Below are 24,905 nucleotides of genomic sequence, written 5' to 3' on the forward strand. Positions count from 1 at the left end.
GTTTAGAGTCGTAAAACGCTTTGTTTTTTATAAAAGACCGAATTAAATAGATACCGCAGAGAGCAGCTAAGTTGTTAGCTTTAAATTTAAGTTCATCGTTATTTAGATTTAGATAGAGTTGGCCATTTAAAAATGATAAGAATGAAGAATTAAATATAGGTATACAAATAGGCGAAAGCTCAAAATGTTGTTAAAGCGTCTACCATCAGAATGAACTTTAAATTCATACATTTACTCTTTACACACTGACACTGAAAATGACAATCAAACTAGTTTGATTTCATTAACAGGTTTTCGTAGTCTATTCTCATAAATCTGTGTCTGGTTATTGATACTCGAAATCTGCTAACGGCAAAACTACACCACAGCCATGTGTGCACAATAAATTAAAATAATAACAAAGGATATCTATTGAAATGGATTTTAAACATATAATTAATAACATAAAACATATGGACATACTTAATTACTTATTTATGGTTTTCTTTAAAATCTTTATTCGACTAAACCAAAGTAAAATAAAATGTAATATTGGATAATACTGATTAATGTTAGATCTCAGAATATCTCAAAGTACAAGTTACTGTCAGTTCCATCATTTAGTACTCAGATGATATCTGGATATTCTCACTATCACTAGTCACTGGACTGATCTTAGCCGTTACATAACAGTTTTATATCATTTTAGCTGGAAAAATACAATTCGGAATGCGAAAAGATCTGGCACCACGAAGGCGTATTGAGACAAACTTTTGCGAAGAGAATATCTAAGAAGCCTGACCCAAACTTGTACAAACTTTATGGCCCTGAGGGCAAGCAAGATGAAGAGCGAGATGGCTTGATTGTGAGAAAAGATCTTATGCCAAGTATTCTGCACAGTGCGACAGGTAACAAATAAAAGGTTTTAAAATGTATTACCCGACTATCGATTTTACTATAGAACCATATAAAAACATAACCTCGTTTTTGGAAGAAGAAAAGAAATGCAACATTTTTACTATCAGACAACTAATAGTCCAAATATTCATTCATTCATTCATTGAATTAAATGTACTAAAAACACATTATTTGCGCAACCCCGAGGTGTTAGGGAGCCCGCTACGAAACCGCCTGAACTCAATACTCTTCGGCCAAATCTCCTCCTTGGTGAAAGTCGTTAGAAGTTAAGTCGGAACTTGGAAAACTCACCACAAAATAATTAAAATTCAGTCTGTTGCAAAATTGCAACTACTCGTCCCGTTAAATCCGGGTTTAACTTGTACAATGTACATGCTTTTCCTTCTTCTCAAGCTGAAATGTACCTTCTGAATTGTGCAATAAAGATTAAATAAATAAATGTAGCGTATGTCACTCAGGTCATGAAGCCCAGTAGATTTACATCTAATTAATTAAAATCGTGTTCTCTTTGTTGTCTTGAAAATTTCTATTAAGTATTTTCATATTTTATAGTTTTCGTGAAATTTTTTGATCAACTAAAAACTATCATGATGAAACAACGCCAGCGACCTAAATTACGGGTAGGTACAGTACAGTCACCGTCATATATATCGGAGTGGTTAAGGCGTTCACAAATATCTGAACACGCCTCTATTGTCAAGGCGTTAGAGTGCGTGTCCAGATATTGTGAACACCTTGGCCTCTCCGATATATCTGATGGCGACTGTTCATAGCTACAACTATTCATCACCGTGTCCTTGTCATCATTATAAATCTCTCTTTTAATTATCCTACTTTTGAGCAGTAATTGCCCTATAAAATTAATTTATTTATTTTCCCAATATAACACGAATGTTTACTGAACAAACTATGCACTATTTTTTGTTTGTATTTATAAACGACAAACACTTACAGAGCTTGTAAATAATAGTACAAAATTGCACAAATGGGTCTACATTGTTTCCCATAAAGTTTTAAGTCATAATGTATTGTTTGTCCGCATTTTCGGTAGTCATAATTTGGTTTTTTTCAGAAACGCGTAACTTTTCAGGATTCCATAAAACAAACCTAACCTAACCTCTATCTATAGGATGACCTTACGAAAATCCTGTAAAGTTACCGGTTTCAGAATTATGACTAATGATAATCTGACAATCATTACATTATGACTTTCAATCATTATGTCAAATAAAGGGATCCGTCCGAGGGAACTATAGTATTTTCCAAACTCGATGAGTAGGTTGACAGGTATCATCGCCATGTAATTCATAATCTATATAAAAACGCCTAATCTCGCAAAATTGTACTGAAATTAATCCTGTCAGCGTACCCATCCAGTTTGATAAATCCTATAATCCATCTTCTTCTTCCTCGTGTTATCCCAGCATTTTGCCACGGCTCATGGGAGCCTGGGGTCCGCTTGACAACTAATCCCATGATTTGAGATGGCAGTCGCTTTCGTAAAAACTAGTGCTTAATAGTTTTTACGAAAGCGACTGCCATCTGACCTTCCAACCCAGAGGGGAAACTAGGCCTTATTGGGATTAGTCCGGTTTCCTCACGATGTTTTCCTTCACCGAAAAGCGACTGGCAAATATCAAATGACATTTCGTACATAAGTTCCGAAAAACTCATTGGTACGAGCCGGGGTTTGAACCCGCGACCTCCGGATTGAAAGTCGCACGCTCTTACCGCTAGGCCACCAGCGCTTCGTTCCATCTTATAATCCATCTATCGGATAGATAACAAGGCTGAATTCATAAATAGTCATGAAAAGTAACTTACAAAATCTTGCCCAAGCACGTTTTTGATATTAATAAAGAGTAATTTATTTGATATCATGTTCCCCACAATGCTAGTCCGAGATCACGCTTACTTGTATATACCTTTGTCTGTTTTGATAAGAAATCTTTTTGCAAACGAAGGCTATTAGGTATCCAAACGCAGCACTAGTAGCCGATAGGTAAAGTATGCACGCTCAAAACCTTTTGCATGGGTCCGAATTCCGATGCACCAAAATGAACTTCTCAGAACGATAATGAAATTATAAATTTTCGCAAAATATACATTAGGAATAAATCAGTTAGAATTAAGCTCTCAAAAGGAGATCATGAGCCTTAGTTTTATCTGTACTTTCTGTACCTTTGTCTGTAAGAGAAACCCTGGCATCCAATATGAAAGTGCTAAGATGGTAATGGGATGCTATTGAAAATAGTTGCGTAATTAAATAATATCTCATAATATTAATTACCCGGCGGGCTTATATATTATGTAGCGGTCTCCTCGACTCTGTTTCGAAATGAGATGATTTAGTACCCGCAAAGACATATCTAACTTCGTATAAGACGAATAAAGTCTAAGGAAAAAACGTGCCTCGGAATTGAAGCAAAAGTCATTCTCGAATAGATGGCGCACACACCTTTAGCCTATCCTCGGCTAGATGGCGAGACGACACCGTTTCATATTTAACAATTTTAACACATAGATATTAGTTGAATGAACATGGATCAAAATGATATAAAAATAATAAAATCATTTATCCATATATATACATTTTTTGATAACTTTATACGTTTTCATTTTGAGTTTTAGTCGTGTGTAGATAGATGGCAGTAAATTTACTGTGACTACAAAATTTACAATGACAGGACCCCTCTATACTATCTATTCTTTTTGGTACCCGGAAAATTATCACAAAGTTTGATAACTTTTAAAGCTTCGGGCAAAATTGAGGCAAACATTTTCAATAGTGATTACTTAGCTCCTTTAAAGTAAGTACCTATCGTGTAGTCTATACCTACCCCACTTTCTCTCTGATAAACTTTCACTCTAAAGAGGTTTAGTTTTGAATATATAACAAATATATCAAATGTATCTATAAAAAGACATCATAATATATACTTAGATATAATAAATACTTATTAAAAGTTTATAAATACCTATATACTTATGCACATACGTGCTTAAGGGTTACGAGTACTAATAAAACAACAAATTCCTACTAGGCCTATCATCCGGTAAATAATAATTATTTTGACAGGTAACAAGAGCCTTTGGGTTCAAAATGTTCTGAACAAAAGTTCTTGCGACGTCATCCACAAGGATAAACCAGTGGACACACGAATGCATCAGCCACTTACAACGATTGGGCTTGACGAGTGCTCCAGGCAGACTTACAGGTTTGAAATGCACATATTCAGATAAAGGAGCATTCCACGGGCTGTCCCGTACAGACGCATTTTATTTCCTGTGTTGCGACTTTTTTTTCGGCATTTAAAGCAGACGCGAATATTTCTATGCTATTGTCAAAGTAAATTATGTAGTCAGTACATTTACTGCCATCGTAAAATATCGCCATCTACTCTAGAGTAAATCCTCGAGTAGATGGCGATACTTTTTGACATTTAATAAATTTAAATCATATCAGAAAAAGAATAAGGCTCAAAGTCAAATGGCGTTCCAAAAGTTTGAATCGTTATTTGTGTCGAAAGATGGCAGTAAATGTACTGACTACTTACATAATTTACTTTGACAATATTCCTCTATTTCAAATTCTCTTTAGCTTAGAGAAACTGGCCGCCAAAAAGTAGATTCCATATACAAAAAGAAGTTACGCTCTCATTTTAAAATGACATGCTTTAATTTGGCGGCTACGTGCGTTTGACTCTTAAGTGTATTGATAATTATTATCAGTTACTTAAATTATATTTCTTCAGCGTTGGCGAGCTGGCTGTTAGGAAAACGCCCGCACCGCCCGTCGAGATAATAAGACCACAGCCTGAATACATATACTGCTTGCCAGAACAAATTAACTTCGTTAACTTCACTCTGGGACCTACTCATACTGTGAGTACCTACACTATTGGCAGCGACCCAAAAAAAACTAAAGACGCATTCGAATTTTGAAAAGATGTAAAATTGATTTGATATTTATTTTACACTAGCCGCCGCTTATGACTTTCCAACGACAACCAGCCAAATCTTTCAACCCCATTTTCACTCATCAAATCATCTCTCTTAGTTAATTTCTACTGTAAATGAAATAAGATAAGCATTTATTGTGTTCAACTTTATATGTACCGGAATATAACACCTATATTCATCATCATCATCATTATCAGCCTACTCTCGTCCACTGCTGGACATAGGCCTCTCCTATTGCACGCCATTGAGCACGATTTGCAGCAACTCTAATCCAGCTCTTGCCAGCCGCCTTGCGAAGGTCATCGCTCCATCTAGTCTGAGGGCGTCCTACGCTACGTTTGCCGATGCGCGGTCTCCACTCCAGAACTCGCCTACCTCAACGGTTATCGGTTCTACGGCTAATATGACCGGCCCACTGCCACTTCAGCTTGCTAATCCGGTGGGCTATGTCGACGACTTTAGTTCAACACCTATATTATTATGTTTAAATTAAAGTATGAAGATCCATCTTCAACGGTTTAAGCAGTGCGCTGTCTTTTAATATCTAAGTAACAAGTAACTGTTTTATACTTGTCTTATATTTAGATTACAGTTACAGTAGTACATCATTGTACCTATTCCTTCGTATTTTCTCGGAAACGTTCGTATTTGTCATGTTACTTCAATCAACCTCAGTACTTTTTGTACCGTGACTGACTGAAATAGCAAGACACGTTCGTACGTTCATAATTCTTTTAAAATTATGGCTTCAGCCCATTGGGGCTATTTCGCCAGTGTCAAGGTCGTAGTAGCAGGGTAAAACGATTGAAATTGTACGGTTAGTACAAGACAGTGTTTACAAGAAACACGTGGACAACCGGCCGTTGACTCCAAAATGATGGTTAAACGTGCTTCAAGATAAATTCACTGCACACTACCACATTAGTTTACTGTATAATAGGCTATCGATATTACACTTTAAACAATATTAATGAGCAAAAAACAAAGCAATTGATCCCGACGCGTGCCATCAAGATGGCGCTCGAACCGGAAGTCCCGTTCGTACGTTTCCGTGAAAATACGAAGGAAAGTAATTACGCACTACCTACATCTGTAATGGCAACTGCTGCATTCGCACAAATATATTAGTTACCTCTATAATACGTAAGAGCATAAATATCGTATCTAGTAGAGATTAAGAAATTCGAATGCGCCTAGTAGTCTCACTCGTATAAAGTGACAAGAAAACGCCATTTCCTTGTATTGTGAGCTTCGCGCCAGTGACTTGCTTCAAGCTTCAATACCTCACTAAGTGCGTGAAAGGGACTGACTAGGTCTGGGTACATTATAGTCAAAACGAGTTTGGATGTATGCCAGAAAATAGTTCAAGCATTATGTATTATGTAATTAAGCGAATGACCTCAAACAAGGGACATTTCAAAATTAAAATGCTTTTAAAAAAGTCTTCACAATGTGTTAGGTATATAAAGTTATGTTATAATTACGTATTTTTAATATAGACCCATTTTTATATACTCATTTACTTATTACTTATTTTAACTCTTTAATATTCCTTAAATTAAATTTTCCCTTTCTCCTGAATTTTATTGTTCGCTATACCCCTGACAATATTTATCCAAGCAGTTACTTCACAGAACTCTTATTTGATTCTGATGGTTGGTTCCAAATTGGACCTTATTTCAACGAGCATAAATACTAAAGCAGGAAAACACCCAACATGGCCATTTATGTGTTACTTTAGATATTGTATTTCATCGCCGGTTTTTCGTTACAAGTGCTCATTATGGAACTCTTGCAAAAGGACAAAAGCACACTTAATTTTAAAACCTTTCAAGGATCCAATATTCGTGTTTTTCGTACTTTAGTACTTTTGCAATTTTTCTTTTATATCGATACGATATTGAAGTGGTTATACTCGTATATAATTTCAAATAATAATATTCGACGACGGTGCCGCCGTTCCACGGGTCTCTATTGTTTCCCAAATAATGTTAAGTCATAATGTATTGTTTGTCCGAATTTTCGTTAGTCATAATTGGTTTTTCTCAGAAACGCGTAACATTTCAGGATTGCCATAAAACAAACCTAACCAACCTAACCTATCTATGGAATAACCTTACGAAAATCCTGAAAAGTTAACGGTTTCAGTTTTACGACTAACGATAATATGACAAACAATACATTATGATTTAAAACATTATGGGAAACAAAGGGGTGCCCTTCCATACATCGATTGAAAAACAAACCTAACCAACCTAACCTATCTATGGAATAACCTTACGAAAATCCTGAAAAGTTAACGGTTTCAGTTTTATGACTAACGATAATATGACAAACAATACATTATGACTTAAAACTTTATGGGAAACAATGGGACCCCGCCCTTCCATACATCGATTGAAACCCCTTTTCTACCCTAAGTTTTTCGATGTATATTGGCCTATGTGTTATTATATAATTTACTCAGTTTTTTTTTTACTTCACCCACAAAATAAACAAAAGTCTTGTCTGAACTAAAAATCACCAACATTGGACATTGAGACAATAAATATAAATTTCTCAGTAATTCGTAATTCTGAGTAGAAATAATATAAAAAATTCCAATTCTAACACAACATTTTTGGAACAACTTGAAATAGAAATGCCCAGTTCCTCAAGTGTATTGGACGTCGGCCAGAATTTGCCCCTTCTGTACAACTTTCACAGAAGCTCGTTGTAGCCTCTTTTCCATTTGAGGAGTTTATAATGCTCACAGCTTTGAATTCTATTCTAAAACTGCCCTTATGCATAAAACTTAGCAACCTCTTACAAACCTCTGTTAAATTTTGTCTCATTCTAACAAACAGAAATTTTAAATGTTAACATTAAGTATTGGGACAAACGATTATGGCCATTTTAACTTGTACTTTAAAGCGCGACTTAAGTCTTGTTTCAGTAACGTCTCACCGTTAAATTCCTAACAAAATGTAGGTATGCGATTTGACATTGACCGTCAGTTTTGTGACGATTGCTAACTGGCCGTTAATGGTACATCATTATCATAGGCGTTTCAGTCTATTACAGACCACATACAGTCGCCATCAGATATATCGGAGCGGCCAAGGTGTTTACAATATCTGAACACGCGCTCTAACGCCCTGACAATAGAGGCGTGTTCCGATATTTGTGAGCACCTTGGCCGCTCCGATATATCTGATGGCGACTGTACAAACAGTGGCAGGTAGGGTGACAACGTTTTTCATGGTATACAGTTAAGTGACAATGCCGTTATCGACGGTTTGTAAGGTTCTTAGAGCATTTAGTAACTGGAGACGCGTTGGCTATCATTTTATGTACAAAACAGTCTGCCGATTTTTGCGGGGGAGGGGCACGTCAAATGTATGGCTATGTCTACATGATTTGTACGTAACGTACAAATAGCCATGTCAAACAAACGGTCAGTCCATACAAAAGTTTGCACAATTGTGCAAGGTTTTCGGCAGAGGGGTAAGCTCTTAAAGGCGACTCCGGTTATTAAATGCTCTAAGGTACGGTTTGACAAACGTTTATCAATGACGCCATAATTTGTTTCCTCAGCAACATCTCCGATTAATCAACGTATCGAAGTTTGAAATTCGTCTGTCTGTGTCACTGCCGAAGCGTAGCGAGCTTAATGTAGAGCTTTCCGGTTCTCATGGTCTACGGGTCACTTCCGGCTCAAATACTGAATTTAAGGTAACTCGCTCAAATTCGTTTTGTAACCAACACCACTTACAAACCTACTTAAAACAGGGGCTATTTTTGGTAATTTTTAAATATAAAAATCTTGTGGGGCAACCCCCACTTCTTGGGATTGGTTTCTTAACTTTTCATTATCTTTTCTTTTCGCATGCTTTCTTTCAACGTTACTACCCTAAAATTAACATTTGAGACGAATACGAAGCATGAAAAAAAACCGGCCAAGTGCGAGTCGGACTCGCGCACGAAGGGTTCCTTCGTGCGCGAGTACCATCACACAAAAAACGGCAAATAAAATCACGTTTATTGTATGGAAGTCCCACTTAAATATTTATTTTATTCTGTTTTTAGTATTTGTTGTTATAGCGGCAACAGAAATAGGTACCTACATCATTTCATCAAACAAAATTTCAACTGCTGAGCTATCACGGTTCATACGATACCCTGGTGACAGATAGACGGACAGACAGACATACAGACAGACAGACAGACACAGAGACAGACAGACAGACAGATGGACAGACAGACGGACAGCGAAGTCTTAGTATAAGGGTCCCGTTTTTACCCTTTGAGTAAGGAACCCTTAAAATTGTTACTGTGATTAAAATATTTGCTTGTCCCGTGTCCAGATACACTTCCACCCGAACGACGTGCGCGCTTTTCGTGACGAGCTGCGTATACGCACCTCTTTGGGCAAAGGATTGCTTGTGCCAATCACCTGTTACATGGAGCCACCCGAGTTGAACAGTGAGTCATTACAATCTTCATATTATTATTCTTCATCATTATAATTTCAGCCAAATTATAAATAAAAAAATAAAAAATCTTTATTAATCGAGTAACTTTGTCGAATTTTGTAACCTGGCTCGTTTGCATCAAATCCGGTAGTTATGATTTTTTACAGACTTGTTTATGATGTTGGCCCAATGAATAATCCTAGTTTGTGACTTCGAGCGCCGAACGCAACTTTGTCAAAAATCGAATAAACCGCAATTTTTTTTTAGATTTGGGCGATTATAACTTTAGGGTTATATACTAATAGTTTTTGGTAGTAACTTCCTAGGGCGTTTTTAAAGTAGACTAAATTTGCTACAATAAGACACTAGAATTGTCTCTGTACATCTAATATTTTCCGAGATAAAGCCTTTCAAAATTTTATAATTTTACATCGGTTCTTAGGTGTAATATAAGGGTTAGGCAGGTAATTTATACGGAACAGAGTTGGGCAAAAATTAACTGGAATAAGAATAAGAATAAAAACAGAAATTTTATTCTTATTCAAATCGATTTGAATTAGAATAATTCTTGCACTAGTTATTTTAGAATAAAATTAAGGTGAATAATTCATGTGACTTTTATTTTAAATGCGGCATAAAAAACAGAATAATTATTCTAGAAGTGGGGCTATTCTAACTAAGGTTTTATTCAATTAAAATGTTATTTAGAATTAAGTTAATTTTTGTAGTACAATTGGTTATATTTTGTAAGTTGATTTTCACCCTTCTATTTAAAACTCGGATTGATTTGATATTTGTTACTTTAGTTTAGGTATAGTACACATTGAAGAGTTCCGCTATACACTATCTAGTTCTATCATCCGATCAGGGTGCTTAGCCAACATGCCAAACGTTGACGCTCCGTAGAGTTGCGCATAGTCTCTCTCTATCACTCTTACATATTAGTGCAATAGAGAGACAGATAGCGTTTCGTTGTCGTAGCGCTCGTGCCGCAAACGATTGGGTGCCTAGCTAAGATGCCAATTTTTGTTTTTAATTTAATAACCAAATCATTAGGTACAATTTAGCTGTTTTTAGCGCTTTCTGTCTCTATCACTCTTACATATTAGTGCGATAGAGAGACAGAGATAGCGTTTCGTTGTCGTAACGCAAACGATTGGCATGTTGGCTACGCACCCATGGTGCCTAGCCGAGATGACAATTTTTGTTTTTAATTTAATAACCAAATCATTAAGTAAATTTAGCTGTTCTGGGGGCCTAGCCAAGATGCCAATCGCTTGTGCTCCGACGACGAAGCACTTTCTGTCTCTATCACTCTTACATATTAGTGCGATAGAGAGACAGAGATGCCGTTTCGTTCTCGTAGCGCAAACGATTGGCATATTGGCTACGCACCTAAGGTGCCTAGCCAAGATGTCAACTTTTGTTTTTAATTATTTAATAACCATCAAATCTTTGTGTACAATTTAGCTGTTCAGGGGGCCAGAACAGCCAAATTTACCTAATGATTTGGTTATTAAAATAAAAACAAAAATTGGCAACTTGGTTAGGCACATTGGGAGCGTACCCAACATGCCAATCGTTTGCGCTACGACAACGAAACGCTATCTCTGTCTCTCTATCGCACTAATATGTAAGAGTGATAGAGACAAAGCGCTTCGTTGTCGGAGCGGAAACGATTGGCATCTTGGCTAGGCCCCTAGACCAGCTAAATTGAACCTAATGATTTGGTTAGTAAATTAAAAATAATACGGTTACTGAAACTATGCGTTATGCGACTGTCAATTTGTAAGATTTTATTCCATAACATAGGTATAAATTAGACAAGAGACTAACTACTATTACATCTGCCTAACTATACGTAATTAGTACCTATACACCCGGACTACATTTTTATTCGTGGAATATTATTTCCATTAAAAATCATGATTATATTTATTTGATTAAGAATAAGTTATTCTCATTCAATTTTTTCTCATACGAATTATTCCCGACCAAAATTATTTGAATATTTTTGACGGGAATAAAATCGAGATGATTTTATTCCTACGAATTCTTATTCAAATAATGATTTTATTCTTGAATGCCCAACACTGATACGGAATTCATCACCGCCACGTTCTACAAAATATTTATTTTCCTTAAAAAAAATATTTTTTCAAAATAGGCACTCATATATTTTTTATGGAATATAAATATTTTGTAGAACATGCTGGTGATGAATTCCGTATAAATAACCAACCTAACCCTTATATTATAGCTAAGAACTGACGTAAAATTATAAAATTTTGAAAGGCTTCATCTTGGAAAATATTATCAATATCAATTCTAGTGTCTTATTGTAGCAAATTTAGTCTACTATAAAAACGCCCTAGGAAGTTACTATCAAAAACTAGTACTTCAGGGTTATAATCGCCCAAATCAAAAAAAAAATGCGGTTTATTAGATTTTTGACAAAGTTGCGTTCGGCGCTCGAGGTCACAAACTTGAATTATTCATTGGGCCAACATCATAAACAAGCCTGCAAAAAATCAGAACTACCGGATTTGACGCAAACGCAAAATGTATAATTTTACTGTATTATATTTCGAAGAACAGATTTTAAAGTTGTTAGTAACAAGTAAAATCAAAACAAATAAATTAAACTTAAAGCTCAAGATTAGTGTTATAGGTATATTAAATAGATTTTAACATTACTTATTTATATAAGTACTATAGAGTTTTCAATACGGGCTAGTTGCTACCCCTTTAATTTGCCGAATCCAATGAGCGAGAATTGGGCTATCATATTTGTCAGCAATAACATTCCGAATACTTACTTCCTTCGGTATACAAAAACTTATCCTAAACATTATCCAGCACGACCAGTAATAAATGCGGTCTTATAACCTAATTTTGTAAAAAATAATATTTTCATAATGATATACTAATAAATATGTATTACTTGTTATAATTCTTATAAATAAATAGGTACGCTATTATATTTTTTTTATAAAAGTATTTTTTACTTCTAGTTTTCGTGCATAAAATGGAAACACCAGTTTTCACCAGCACTGACCTCATGGCTTTCAAAATCTCCGAAAATCAAGGGAATGTTATAGATTTGGGTGCCAAGCTATTGGGAGATCAGCATTCTGCTTCACTGGTACTTCAATGTAACGCAGCCCATGCATCATTCTTTCTCCTTACTGAAGACGCTTGGCTTGAATGCAATATTGAGGTAAGTTTTATTTTATTTTCATCACACTCGCTCAGTAAATGTGGAATTGCACGCAGGTTTAGCGGGAGTTATAGAAAAAGCGTTCTCCCTAGGGAGTTATGAAGTTTCTAGTGCCATATTAGTTAACAGTTTTTTGTCTTTATACTTAATTTTTGTATCGCAAGTGTGATGAAAAACATTGTGTGTAACTCGGGGCGTAATAATATTGCAAACTCGAGTCTATAAATCTTTCTCACGTTTGCAATATTCAACTTACGCCCCATGTTGCACAATGTACTATTACAGTACGAGTCTCTATCGGTTCCCATAATTTTTTTGTTCCGATTTATTCAATCCATAACGTTTTCCATCATAATTTTTATTAGTCATATTGTCAATAGTCATAAATTTTAACAATATAAATTGCAGTTCCGATTTTTGCAGGTCACTATTATTGTTAGTCATAAAATTTGTTAGGTACTCATAATATTCAAAGTCCAGAAGGTATACCATTACATAATATTGAAGGCAATAAACTTGGTTACAATAATCGTTATAAGGTATTTTATTGCAGATTATAATGATAAGTAGGGGCTCTATTGCATTCTCTAAATTTTAAGTTCCGATTTTTTTTAGACCATAACGTTTTCCATCACAATTTTTATTAGTCATATTGTCAATAGTTATAAAATTAAACAAATCAAATTGCATGCTTGTCTACGTACCTGGGGATTTTTTTTATTTGGCTTACTGATTTCCCCTCCATTTCTTATTTTTCATGTAGTTTATTAAGCCATTTCATCCCGCCAACGAGTCGACGGAGCCCCGCTTCGCGGAGCTCCTATTTCCGCTCTGAGGGACACAAGGTAACTAACGAACCTACCTGAGGAATCCGATGTTTTATTGTTTGGTTTACTCATTTCCCGCCATTTCTTATTTTTCATGTAGCTTATTAAGTCATTTCGTCCCGCCAATGAGTCGACGGAGCCCCGCTTCGCGGGGCTCCTATTTCCGCTCTGAGGGACACAAGGTAACTAACGAATCTACCTGAGGAAACAGATTTCATTTTTCTTTATATGAAGGATGTCATTAAAAATGGCCCTTTGTTTGACATAATTATTGAAAGTCATAATGTTTAATATTATATCCTCTAATATCCTAAATATTAGAATATTAGAGGATATCATTTTATGACTATCGAAATTCGAAACAGTGAGTTTATGGGAAACAAAGAGATGACATTAAAACGATACGATTAACGACCATTAGTCCGATAAAATATATGCCTTAAAATATTTCTGAATAATTATTGATATACCTTTGAATGTTATACTCAACAATTTTATAACTTTTGTGATTATAGCGTTTACTATTATAGATGTTTAACATTAGAACTATGAAACGTTATACTTAACAAAAATTATGACTATTGATGTTTATGTCCATAAATTATATGGATATCAATTTCTGACTATCGAAATTCGAAACAATAAGTTTATGGGAAACAAAGGGATCCCTTACAGTACAGCTGGTGCTACATTACGACACCAGGAGCTATAATAAACACATTACGTAACTACGTCGAAAATTTAATAGATCATATGTGTTCGATACATGTGCGGATAGGTAATTCGCAACTCGTCGAATTTCGCACTTGCATCGTAAATAACTAACTATTATTTTATGTACATTCATAATTATCGTAAACTCTCTTTGAATTCTTTATGCGTTCAAAAACTGCAATAATTATATTTTTTTTTGTTACAACTATTTTTTTCCGTGGAAATGTTATTATTGAGTAATGATTAGGTTGATATTGACATTGATTTAATAATGACATTCATATTTCGAACATCTGAAAAACCAAGGAATTTGATCTCATTTCTATCATCAGTCGAGATGACGTTTTATTGAGTGTGTGATCAATAATGGGCGGACGACGGATGCAATATACCGCCGTGTGCCTGCTACACTGCCACATCTCAAAAAACCGTTTTTTCGAGAAATCGCGTCTCAAAGTTGTGAGAGTATAGTTCAGGGTGTTTAATAGGATCTTACTCCTTTAGTTTTGGGTCTATGAATTTAAAATTTAGCTTTTTTTACTCGGAATGATATAACCCTCCTTATGACTACGCCACTTTTTAAAAGAAATGTATTATTTTTTAAGACACAAGGCCCGAAAGACAGGTATTTAGAGTTGTGGCCGTATTGCAGATACGTTTTTTAAAGATTTTGGGATGCGGCCAAATTTAAACACAAAATTATTGCATAAAGGTTACCATGCAAATATAAATAAAAACACCAAAATAGTTAAAATCCCTTTATTTTATCAACTTTGATATGAACAAGATCACTGTACGCGATAATATGTGTAACTAGCTTATAATCAGCAACATTATCTAATCGAACGAGCGAGCGAAGCGAAGCAAAGCGAAGCGAAGTTCTTACATTCGACTTTGAACACGCGGCTGGCTAGCGGCACGTCCCGGCATTTCGATGTTTTTAAGCTGAACTGTCAGAAGATAGTTTGATACTCAAGAACTTAAGTAAATTTGTTCTATTTTAAATGAAGTTGGGTAAACGTGTAGTCGAGGGCATTATATTTTAGTCATTAAATTATGAGCAGGCCCGATCAAGGGGTTATTGAGCTAGAAGAGCTTAGAAGGCCAAAAAGCTGTTTGTGAGAGGTCTTGCTATTCTGGTCATTTTTTTTGCAAGAAACATGGTCGAGTTTAGTATCAAATGAAAGTGCTCGACTTACGCTTTTATAATATCGTTTTTAAATTTAGCATTTTGAAATAATTAGCAAGATAAAAATAAAATAGAATAAACATAATATATGTATTTGACATTTGACAGGAAATATTTCGGCTTAGCACAGATACAGTTTATTTTAATCTCTATGGTGGTGACTTAAATCCAGGGGAGGGACAGCCATATACGAAGCCCTTTATTCGAAAAAATTGCGCCATCTATATTACTTAACCCTCTGCAACTGTGGTGACTTTTTTAGAGAGATTCTACTGATGTGGTGTCTATCAGACCTCATTTTAGATAATTCATTAAAAATAAACTAATGGCAAAATGGTAACTATTGTTTTATATAACAATCAATCCATTTATAATTTAATAAACTCAATTGTAAAATACGTTTAAAATGAAATTCATAAGAAATATATAATAAATTTTAATGAGATCACAATTTCTTCCAATTTGTACTTAGGCTAACAAAAAAATTAAAAAAAAACTTAACAATCAACAACTTCAAGTAACTTCATTAATTTTCCTTCTTTTCAACATTATATTTATACTTGAAAAAAATAAGGAAAATCTAAAGACAGAATAAGGCACTAATCAGTCCTGAAGTCGGTACTTATTTTAAAGGATTTTCGTCGATCAACTATGTAAAATATAATTATTTATGTGGTGAGGTCTCTCAGACACTATAGAAACATTACTGTTTTTGTGAGGTGACGTCTGATAGACCCCATAATTACTATGAACAAGTACATATTTTTATGAGGTGAGGTCTGTCAGACCCAGGACTTATTGCTGTGCTCACGTCTGTGAGACACCCGCAGCTCATATCTCCCGATGCATGCACCACACTGCCGCTCGGGCATCACTGTCCGATGCCGCGAGTCGTTTGAGGAAGGTAATGAGCGAGACAGAACTATATCGCGCCGTACGCCGACAAAGCAACAAAAAAAATATGTGGCGGTGTCTGATAGACCGCACATCAGTCGCAGAGGGTTAACGCTAAACTTGTAAATGGCGCTTCAAAATTGATGCAAAAAAGCAAATCTTGTCAGTAGAAAAAGGCGCGAACCTCAAATTTTCTATGAGACCATATCCCTTCGCGCCTACATTTTTTCTATTGACAAGATCTGCTTAGCCAACTATATTATACATACTACCTCTTTGCTTAAATCTATCAGTTAAGGGCTCCACAGACCTTGCAATAAATCCACGCGATCTTTGATCCATTGCCGCCTATAGAGCGACATAATATAGTAGAAATTAAATAAAATGGAACTCAAAAATGTCCATACTAAATTGTTGCCATGTCAAAAATGTGATAGTTACGTAGAAAGTGGCGCCCTCATTTATTTTCTATTATTTTATGTCGCACTATACGAGTACCTAAGTAGGTGCAACAAAGTCAATCGCTATATAATTTTTGGTTAACCGCGAGTTCTCAGTTCGGGGCGAACTACTAGTTATTATTTTCTAGGACGCAACTCAAAAGCTTCATTTAAAACGTGTGCTATATAGCCACAACTCAAAAGGGCCGTCAGGTTCACGTGCGAACGCCGCGGGAGCAGGAGGCGGCAGACTGGCAAGTGGCTGTATTGCAGGGAATAGTCTGACAATTTATGATCAAATCCATAAGGCCACTTGTGAGAAAAAGGCTCTTAAAGACCTTTTATGCTATGGCTCTCGAAATAAGGTCGTAAATTGAACAATTTTGAATACGAATCTGCAATAATCCAGAAAATTAAAAATTTTGAATTGTGGCCGTATAGCAGGCACACGGCGATACGTCTTATTACGAAGCATTACGTATATCGTTTGACATGATTTTGACGTACCTATATTGCATCCGTCGTCCGCCCATTAGTGATCAAATGCCGTAATGTCGGTCCTTACATGTGTTCTGAACGCATCATAGAGAGCTTATAATATGTAGAGTTAGACCAAGAAAAGTCTGCAGCTAATTTGATAGCCCACGCATGCAGTGCAAGTGTTATTTATACGTCATAATTTCATAGAAGTTTGACGTTTAAAATAACAATGTAATGCGTGGGCTATCAAAACCGCTGCAGACTTTTCTTGGTCTAACTCTAGGTATGTAGATAAAGTACCTAGTTGTTAAAGTAGGCATTAAAACACTTGTGTGATGTTTCAGTTCGTATTTTAATGCCTTTCAGTATGAACCCAGAGCACACAAACTATTATAAATAACGTGAAATCACATGGTACGAAAATAAACTATACACACAACGGTACCAACTGTGAAACTCGATATATTAAGTGACAAAACAAAGCGACGTCGCACCGTATGTCTTTTGTCCAGTAACTCCAGTTACAAAAGACCTAAAAGAACTGTGTTATACAATGACATAAGAAATGTAGACGGACTTTTTGCCTTTGCGTTTTATTAGTATGTAACATTTGTTGTGTCCTCTAGAGTACCTAGATTTCGTTTGGTTATTAGAACTATCTATTCAAACTGTTCCCTGTTTAATCTTAATAATTTAAATAGGAACAAATAGTGTGTTATCCTGAAGAGAAGCTGCTGTTACTAAAATTAATTACCTTATTTTATAACTGTTAGTATAGGCAAAGAGAATAGATAGTATAGAGGGGTCCTGTCATAGTAAATTTTGTAGTCACAGTAAATTTACTGCCATCTATCGACACACTACTAAAACTCAAAATGAAAACGTATAAAACTATCGAAAAAAATTATATATATGGATGAATGATTTTATTATTTTTAAATCATTTGACCCATGTTCATTCACTGATACCTATGTGTTAAAATTGTTAAATATGAAACGGTGTCGTCAACGCCATCTAGCCGACCATAGGCCAAAGGTGTGTGCGCCATCTATCCGAGAATGACTTTTTCTTGACTTCCGAGGCACGTTTTTTTCTTAGACTTTATTCATCTTATACGGAGTTACATATGTCTTTGGTTTAGGCCTACTAGCATGAGTTGCGTTCTCGCTCGCGACTCACTACATCTAGCGCAACTTCAAGTATGGACTCGCGCGCGAGAACGCAACTCATGCTAGCCGGTTAGGTACTCTTTTCGTTTGGCTATAATTAAGCTGTAGGTATATTGTAAACCTATATCTCTCATAGGATCATATTTCCTTACTTTTCTAATTAAATACCCTGTTTTATTTTCACAGGAGCTGACTGCAAAAGGAAACTTAAAAACCGGCCCATTTACCATCCATCCGGCCTGGTGGTCCGGCGGCGGTATCGTTCGCGGTATCGTCCGTTGTCACGCCTCGGATCCGGGGCTCCACAGCGCTGAAATAAGAGTCCTGTCATCTACGGCTGTGACTAGGTTGTTCCATGTTGTCGCTGACTCGGTATATTATGATCCTGCGCATATTACGATTCAGGTAATTTTCATTAGAAACTCGAAAATGTTAAACTAAGTTATTTGTTTCACAAATGGATGTATGGCATGTGCCCTTCGCTGCCGCGGTCATAGCTCAAAACTTCCGCTGTTGTAAGAATAAGTCCCATAATCTACGGTTGTGAATAAATTATTCCATGTGTTGCTATTTAGACCATGCGCATATTTTGATTAAAGTAAATTTCATTATTCTAACGTTACTTCAAACAAATTGTTAAACATATTTAAGTTCCCATACACTGCCGCGACTGACGTGATCACATATATGTTGCACATATTATTATATCACATCACAGTCATACACCTTTTATTGTTGATTTAATACGCGTTAAATTTGGTTACATAAAAAAATAGTTTTACTCACTAATACAGTATTTCCAAGATTTTCATAAGAACATTTCTAAGGGAAATTCGATGGAAAACCTGACCTCGTCTCCCATTTTCTTCGGAGAAATGCATGTAACAATCACTATATGTCACGATCTTAAGATAAATTCTGCTCTCCTCGACGTTTTATCTCAAGTAGTTCAAGAGTTACCGCTTTATCTAGCAGAACGAATTTTACTTGTAATACAAAGTTTAATTGTAGAATTGTATGTTAATACTGAACTTTAGATATGTTAGTTTTTTAACCTTTTACCGCATAACCTTCAAAATTATTTGTTTAAATTTGAACTTGAATAGCTGTCAAAATAGCAAAATTTATAACGGCCATATATGGAACAACATGCGGTAAAGAGTACGGACATTTCTGTGACAGATTAAGAATTTCATAAAAAATCTCAAAAAACAATGGTTACCTTTACGCATATAAAAATGCAAGTAATTACAAGTAATACTTATAATTTACCGGCATAATCATTATTTAAAGTAATATTTAGAAATTAAATTCTTATTTCTCAGGCTCATGAGAAGGATTACGATATAAATAGCGAAGATGATCCTGATTGCGAGTACTATGTAAACTTGGGCACCGCTTTCCCGAATCGTCCTTTATCCGCTACAATACAAATCGTTAACTATAGGTAAATAACATTCAATATCGTTATATCGCTGTATTTAGATTGCTCATACTTTCTTGTTAGGTTTTTTTGCCAAGAAGTCTGCATTCATGGGCTTTTTTTATGTGTCCCTTAACCTTGTCAAATAGCCGAGTTCAGTTCAAAATATTCCATTCAAGTGTAGTATCCTTACTTGTCATATCATGTAAAAAAACGTGACGTAAAGTGTCATTCCAACAATACGATTCATAGACAATATGTCAGATGTTTATGACGTGATCTGTTCGTTACTGCGATTATTTATGAAAATGTTATGAAAGATGATAGGTATTTTTCAGTGGTTATTTGGTTGGTTTCAATACTTTGAGAGTTTCTTACAACAACATTTTAAGTGACGATTATTGTGTAATTCCAGAGAAAAGTAAGATAATGTCTTCGAGAAGTGTTTGTTTGCACGATAGGACAAGTTAGGATGAATACACTTTAAATCTCCTAAATAATTATGTATGGTTTAAAGACATTTATAATGCCTATATAATGTTTTCAGTCCACTTTCATACACATTTTCCTGGAAATCAAGGCGTTGGGGTGTATGCTCGTGCTGGCAGGAGAACTTGGCTTCAAGATCTGTTTTGGAGGAACAAGAGGAAACAAGCAGTCAGTTGTGCCCTGGAGCACAAGCTGCTAAGGAGGCTGGAGAGAAGGTAAGTAAAGAAAATAGACTGTGGTAGGGAAATGAAAGGGAAGAAATTAAAAAAAAATCATTTGATATTAGAAAATTGCCTTGAGACCAAAACCTATCAATAAAAAACGTCTACAAGCGATATCGGAATGATGGGCTGGTATCCGGGAGTGGCAAGTTTGAGTCTCACCAATGAGTGAATTTTTCAACTTTGAGTTTATTTGTAAGCATTGCTTTGGGACCCTCGGTTTACAACTAAATTTCAAATATGCACGCTGACTCAAGATATAAATCTGTACCTACTGCACAACTGGCCGCATCGTATGCACATGACATCCGCCTCGTTTCATTCCAATTGAGTTACCTTGCGAACGTCTTGGAGCGAGGCCAGAAACTTCTGCACCGACACATTATATTGAATTTGGTTTTGAAAAGCAAAAGTGTCAGTTGCAGGCACAATGTCGCCTTAAGCAACATAGCGTAATTTTCGAGTTTAACCTTTACTTAAGGGGCCCACTGATTAACAGTCCGCCGGACGGTATCGGCCTGTCAGTTGTTCGAAACTGTCAAAATTTTGTTTAACTGACAGGCCGATACCGTCCGGCGGACTGTTAATCAGTGGGCCCCTTAAGGGATATATACTTATTTCCCATATACGGCACTTCAAACATGTGTTCTATTTTCGATGAGTAAGACTGAAATTCTATTGTCATTTTTGGAATATCAGCCTGGTAAAGGGTTAAAGGTTTGTTAGAAACGTGTACGTACCCCGCTTGATAACCTCGTTTGTTTATGGTGGATTCTGAAGCCTTGGTCACCGTTGGACCTATTTACTTTTGGGAATACAAGCAACGTTACAAAACGTAAAGCTTACAGCACCTGGGGTTAACCGGGTACCAAGGTCTTATATGAGTCTAACGGCGTGATTCGGGAAATGAATTAGAGATGCACAAGATATGAAATAGTAAAGATGTGTTCCACGGCAAAAGGTACCTTATGGTGGTTGGTGCTTACGCTATTATTAACGCCGCTCCAATATTCAGTCGGGGCAATGGTACCTTTTTGCAATGGAACGTCACATATCTTTACTATTTCATATCTAGTGAATCTCTAATTCATTTCCCGAATCGCGCCGTAAAAGTTCTTTATGTGCAGTTAGTAGACCCTAGCTCGGATGAAATCACTCATCGGGTACGACTGGAGCCGGACATAGCTAGTGTGCGCGACCGCAGCGCGTGCGCTGTTCGAGTTCACATGCCCGACACCGGCGCGCACATAGGGACACACCGCACTGTGCTGCAGTTAGTACAAACACTAATAAATAATAGTACTAAGTACAGAAGACTCACTCTCTAACATAACGTGTCTGTTACGATCAGGACAGATATGGCCGCTAGGTGGCAACAGCGCCACGCGCGGCTTATGGCTAGCCACCAAAATTGGTGTGGAACGGATGTACTTGTAGCTACCTGTAGCAAACCGACGAAATCACGGAGTGAGCCACGCCTGGTACAAACTATAAATAGCGCATGATAGGCCCCGTGCGTGAACTATAGGGGACAGCATAGGAGCCGTCAGATTTTTGGCGCGAGGCGTAAATGTGTCGTTTATGCTACCGATGTAGCCCACAAGATGACAGAACCTACTATGCACAAGGAAACGTACCGACGAGAACGGCAGATGGTAGCACTTGCTTTGGCAATGTACATGTGCACATATGTTTCCGATTCAGGCCAAAAGATGGCAGACCCTCCAACGCACGGTCCCTATAGCTCATTTACAGGTTGCAGCTCGTGTTAGGTCAACCGGGACAAATGCGTCGTTTTCGCTATTTCTATAAGTAATATGTGACCTATCTTAAAGCTCGAATCGGGCCGTAAGTTGCAGAAAAAATAGTTCAAATAAATATCATAGAGAGATCGCACACAATTTCCCACCCCCTGACACGGAAGCAAAATGTTCAAGCTCACTGGTACGTGAAAAAGCCTAAAGGTTTAAAATTTTATAAATTGCAAATGAATCCCGGTAACAGAAATTCAAATTGTCAATTTCTGTTCGTTTGCGTTTAAATTTGCATACAAATGTTTGGGGAAAATATCAGACATTGTTTTTAAAAAAAATTGCAATCGGTTGACTGAGAGTATTACGCATAAGGTAGACTGAGGCAAAACGGATCACGATGAAAAATCCGTTAATATTTCATTGATATGAACACACTGAAATTGCACTGTACGTCTCTCCTCCTAGGCTGCGACACCAGTCACGATAAATATTTTAAATATCAATAGATTTTTTAGTAAGTTCCGATTCACCATGTGATCCGATTTGCGTCGGTCTACTATAATATGCACTATGAATCTATTTCATCTAGACCTAGAGTATACCTAAGCGAAAATTATTAAACACAATTTTATGGCGCTATTAGTTTTCGAAGTACTTCTACATTTTATGGAGATTATAACTTGCAGTACCTAAAAACTTACTTATTATAATACTTATAATTATTACTATTTACTCATTTTGAATATGTTAATCTACTAAATTCACAGAAACGTATTCAATTACACAAACGGGTCTACCGCGATATATTTTCATTGTTTTTACCTTTAATTCCGACGTTCCAGCTGAGTTGCACCAGCTGTGGTCACGGAAAGACGAAACGACGAACGACGAAAACGAAACGACGAAACGACGGGAAGACGGGAAGATGAAATTATATCGCGGTAGACCCGTTTGTGTAATTAAATATGTGTACAAAACGCGAGAGTTTAAAGTGTTATATTTCACAGAAACTGTATATTTTACAGATTAATTTTGGAGAGCATACCAATAGAATGCTTCAAGTCCGAGTGCCAACCAAGTATAGTATGCACAAGAAAAACGGATGAACTTGGCCCTGATGGAACAGTAATTTTCTAATCTACCTACATGTTTTTAGAATTAAAACAATTCCTACAATTCTATTCATTGAATGTGTAAAGATTAAGTAAAATGGCAAATACTTACGTAAAGCCGAAAAGCGCTATCTACATTTACTATCATTATCAAATTAGAAGCACGAATTTATTTTAGACTTATTACATCTTACATCGTATACATCAATGATTCTTAGGTGAAATTTAAAACTGTCAGAGATAACGAGTTTTTGATTTCTTGTCCTAAACCATTTGCAGTTGTAATCTCACTTAGATAAAAAAATGATTAAGAGTCTGATATTGCCAATTGTAAGTAAAAATTACAGCGATTGTTTTTTCGAAAAACTGGCGTTGTTTTCAATTACGTAACGAGTGTTTAAACACTCGGCCCAATTCGAACAACGATTCTAATAAGTCACAGCTGTACGATACCGATCTATCAGTGTCAAAAGTGACATTTCTTCAAGCAAAAACGTCACTTTTGATACTGACAGATGTATCGTATCGATGTTCTTAGAAGCATTGTTCAATTCGGGCAGTATCTGTGTGGTGATTTCAGGTTTGGACGCACACAGTTTGCGATATCGTGCAAGCTCAACTAGAGGTCTGGTGGAACGTGGTACCTGTTCGTTTTGTGCTGGACCCAGTCGTGGTACCCCTCATTCATTCAAGAAGGTATTTAGTTAGACACTAGATAGAAAAGTCTTTTAGTAGACTGAATTCTATTCCGTCATATTAAAATCAAAGTTGTGAACACCCGCTACAAAATAAAACCGGCTAAGTGCGAGTCAGACTCGCGCACGAAGGGTTCCGTACCATTACTCAAAAACAGCAAAAAACTCACGTTTATTGTATGGGAGCCCCATTTAAATATTTATTTTATTTTGTTTTTAGTATTGTTGTTATGGCGGCAACAGAAATACAGTCATCATCTGTGAAAATTTCAACTGTCTAACTTTATGCTATTTTTTATATGAAATAAAATACACATGCAGGATTCAGGTTTTATGATGAAATAATAATGAATACCTATACAACTTCTTGCTTTAAGGCTATCGTTATCCAAGCCATTGCATGAAACGGAAACACGACTTTGTACCTACATATATTGTTTCATTATCTTTTTCCAAAAACCTGATAGGTACATTTTTCTGGTTCCGTTAACCCATACCGACTACCCAATAAGGCTGATTTGTATATATGCCCCAATATTGTAAGGTTAAATATATTGTATTTAATCTGTAAAGGGTGAAAGCTGTTCCAGTCTCGTTGTGCGCGACGCAACTGTACGGTGTGGATGAAATCTCCACACTTTGGCACTCTACAGCTCCCATGGTGCTGCCATCAGGCTTGGAACTCTCTCCCTTTGATACAATTGGAGCTAAATTGGTAGTGCCACTACCGTTGCTTCCCAATGAGTATCCTGAGGATGATGTTATAACGTGAGTCATCATTGATTAATATATTTGCTGTTTTATATGATCATTACTTTATCGCTATACCAAGACCAACAAACTATATGGGTAGCGTGACACGTGTCGTCTCCATATTTATAATTTGTAACCGAAAAACGCCAAATCTCGCAATATAGTATTGAGACGACGTCTGTCGGTGAATCCATCATGTTTGAAAAAGAC

At 36.2% G+C, this 24,905-nt stretch overlaps 1 protein-coding gene and 1 long non-coding RNA gene across 2 annotated transcripts in view; one reads left to right on the forward strand and one right to left on the reverse strand.

Annotated features, from left to right (window-relative positions):
* LOC134796436 (uncharacterized) overlaps window positions 1-24,905 on the reverse strand; it is a 266,691-nt gene that overhangs the window by 13,648 nt on the left and 228,138 nt on the right. The window lies entirely within an intron of this gene.
* LOC134796336 (uncharacterized) overlaps window positions 4,627-24,905 on the forward strand; it is a 127,812-nt gene continuing 107,533 nt past the window's right edge. The window contains exons 1-11 of the mRNA XM_063768476.1: window positions 4,627-4,782; window positions 8,437-8,574; window positions 9,207-9,324; window positions 12,329-12,534; window positions 18,435-18,653; window positions 19,574-19,695; window positions 20,219-20,375; window positions 21,509-21,654; window positions 23,161-23,260; window positions 23,828-23,943; window positions 24,516-24,710. Coding sequence (XP_063624546.1) covers window positions 9,303-9,324; window positions 12,329-12,534; window positions 18,435-18,653; window positions 19,574-19,695; window positions 20,219-20,375; window positions 21,509-21,654; window positions 23,161-23,260; window positions 23,828-23,943; window positions 24,516-24,710 — 1,283 coding nt within the window. The 5' untranslated portion in view covers window positions 4,627-4,782; window positions 8,437-8,574; window positions 9,207-9,302. The remainder of the gene's footprint in view (window positions 4,783-8,436; window positions 8,575-9,206; window positions 9,325-12,328; window positions 12,535-18,434; window positions 18,654-19,573; window positions 19,696-20,218; window positions 20,376-21,508; window positions 21,655-23,160; window positions 23,261-23,827; window positions 23,944-24,515; window positions 24,711-24,905) is intronic.

Source organism: Cydia splendana, chromosome 13 (assembly GCF_910591565.1).
Source record: "Cydia splendana chromosome 13, ilCydSple1.2, whole genome shotgun sequence".
Classification (NCBI taxonomy): Eukaryota; Metazoa; Arthropoda; class Insecta; order Lepidoptera; family Tortricidae; genus Cydia; species Cydia splendana.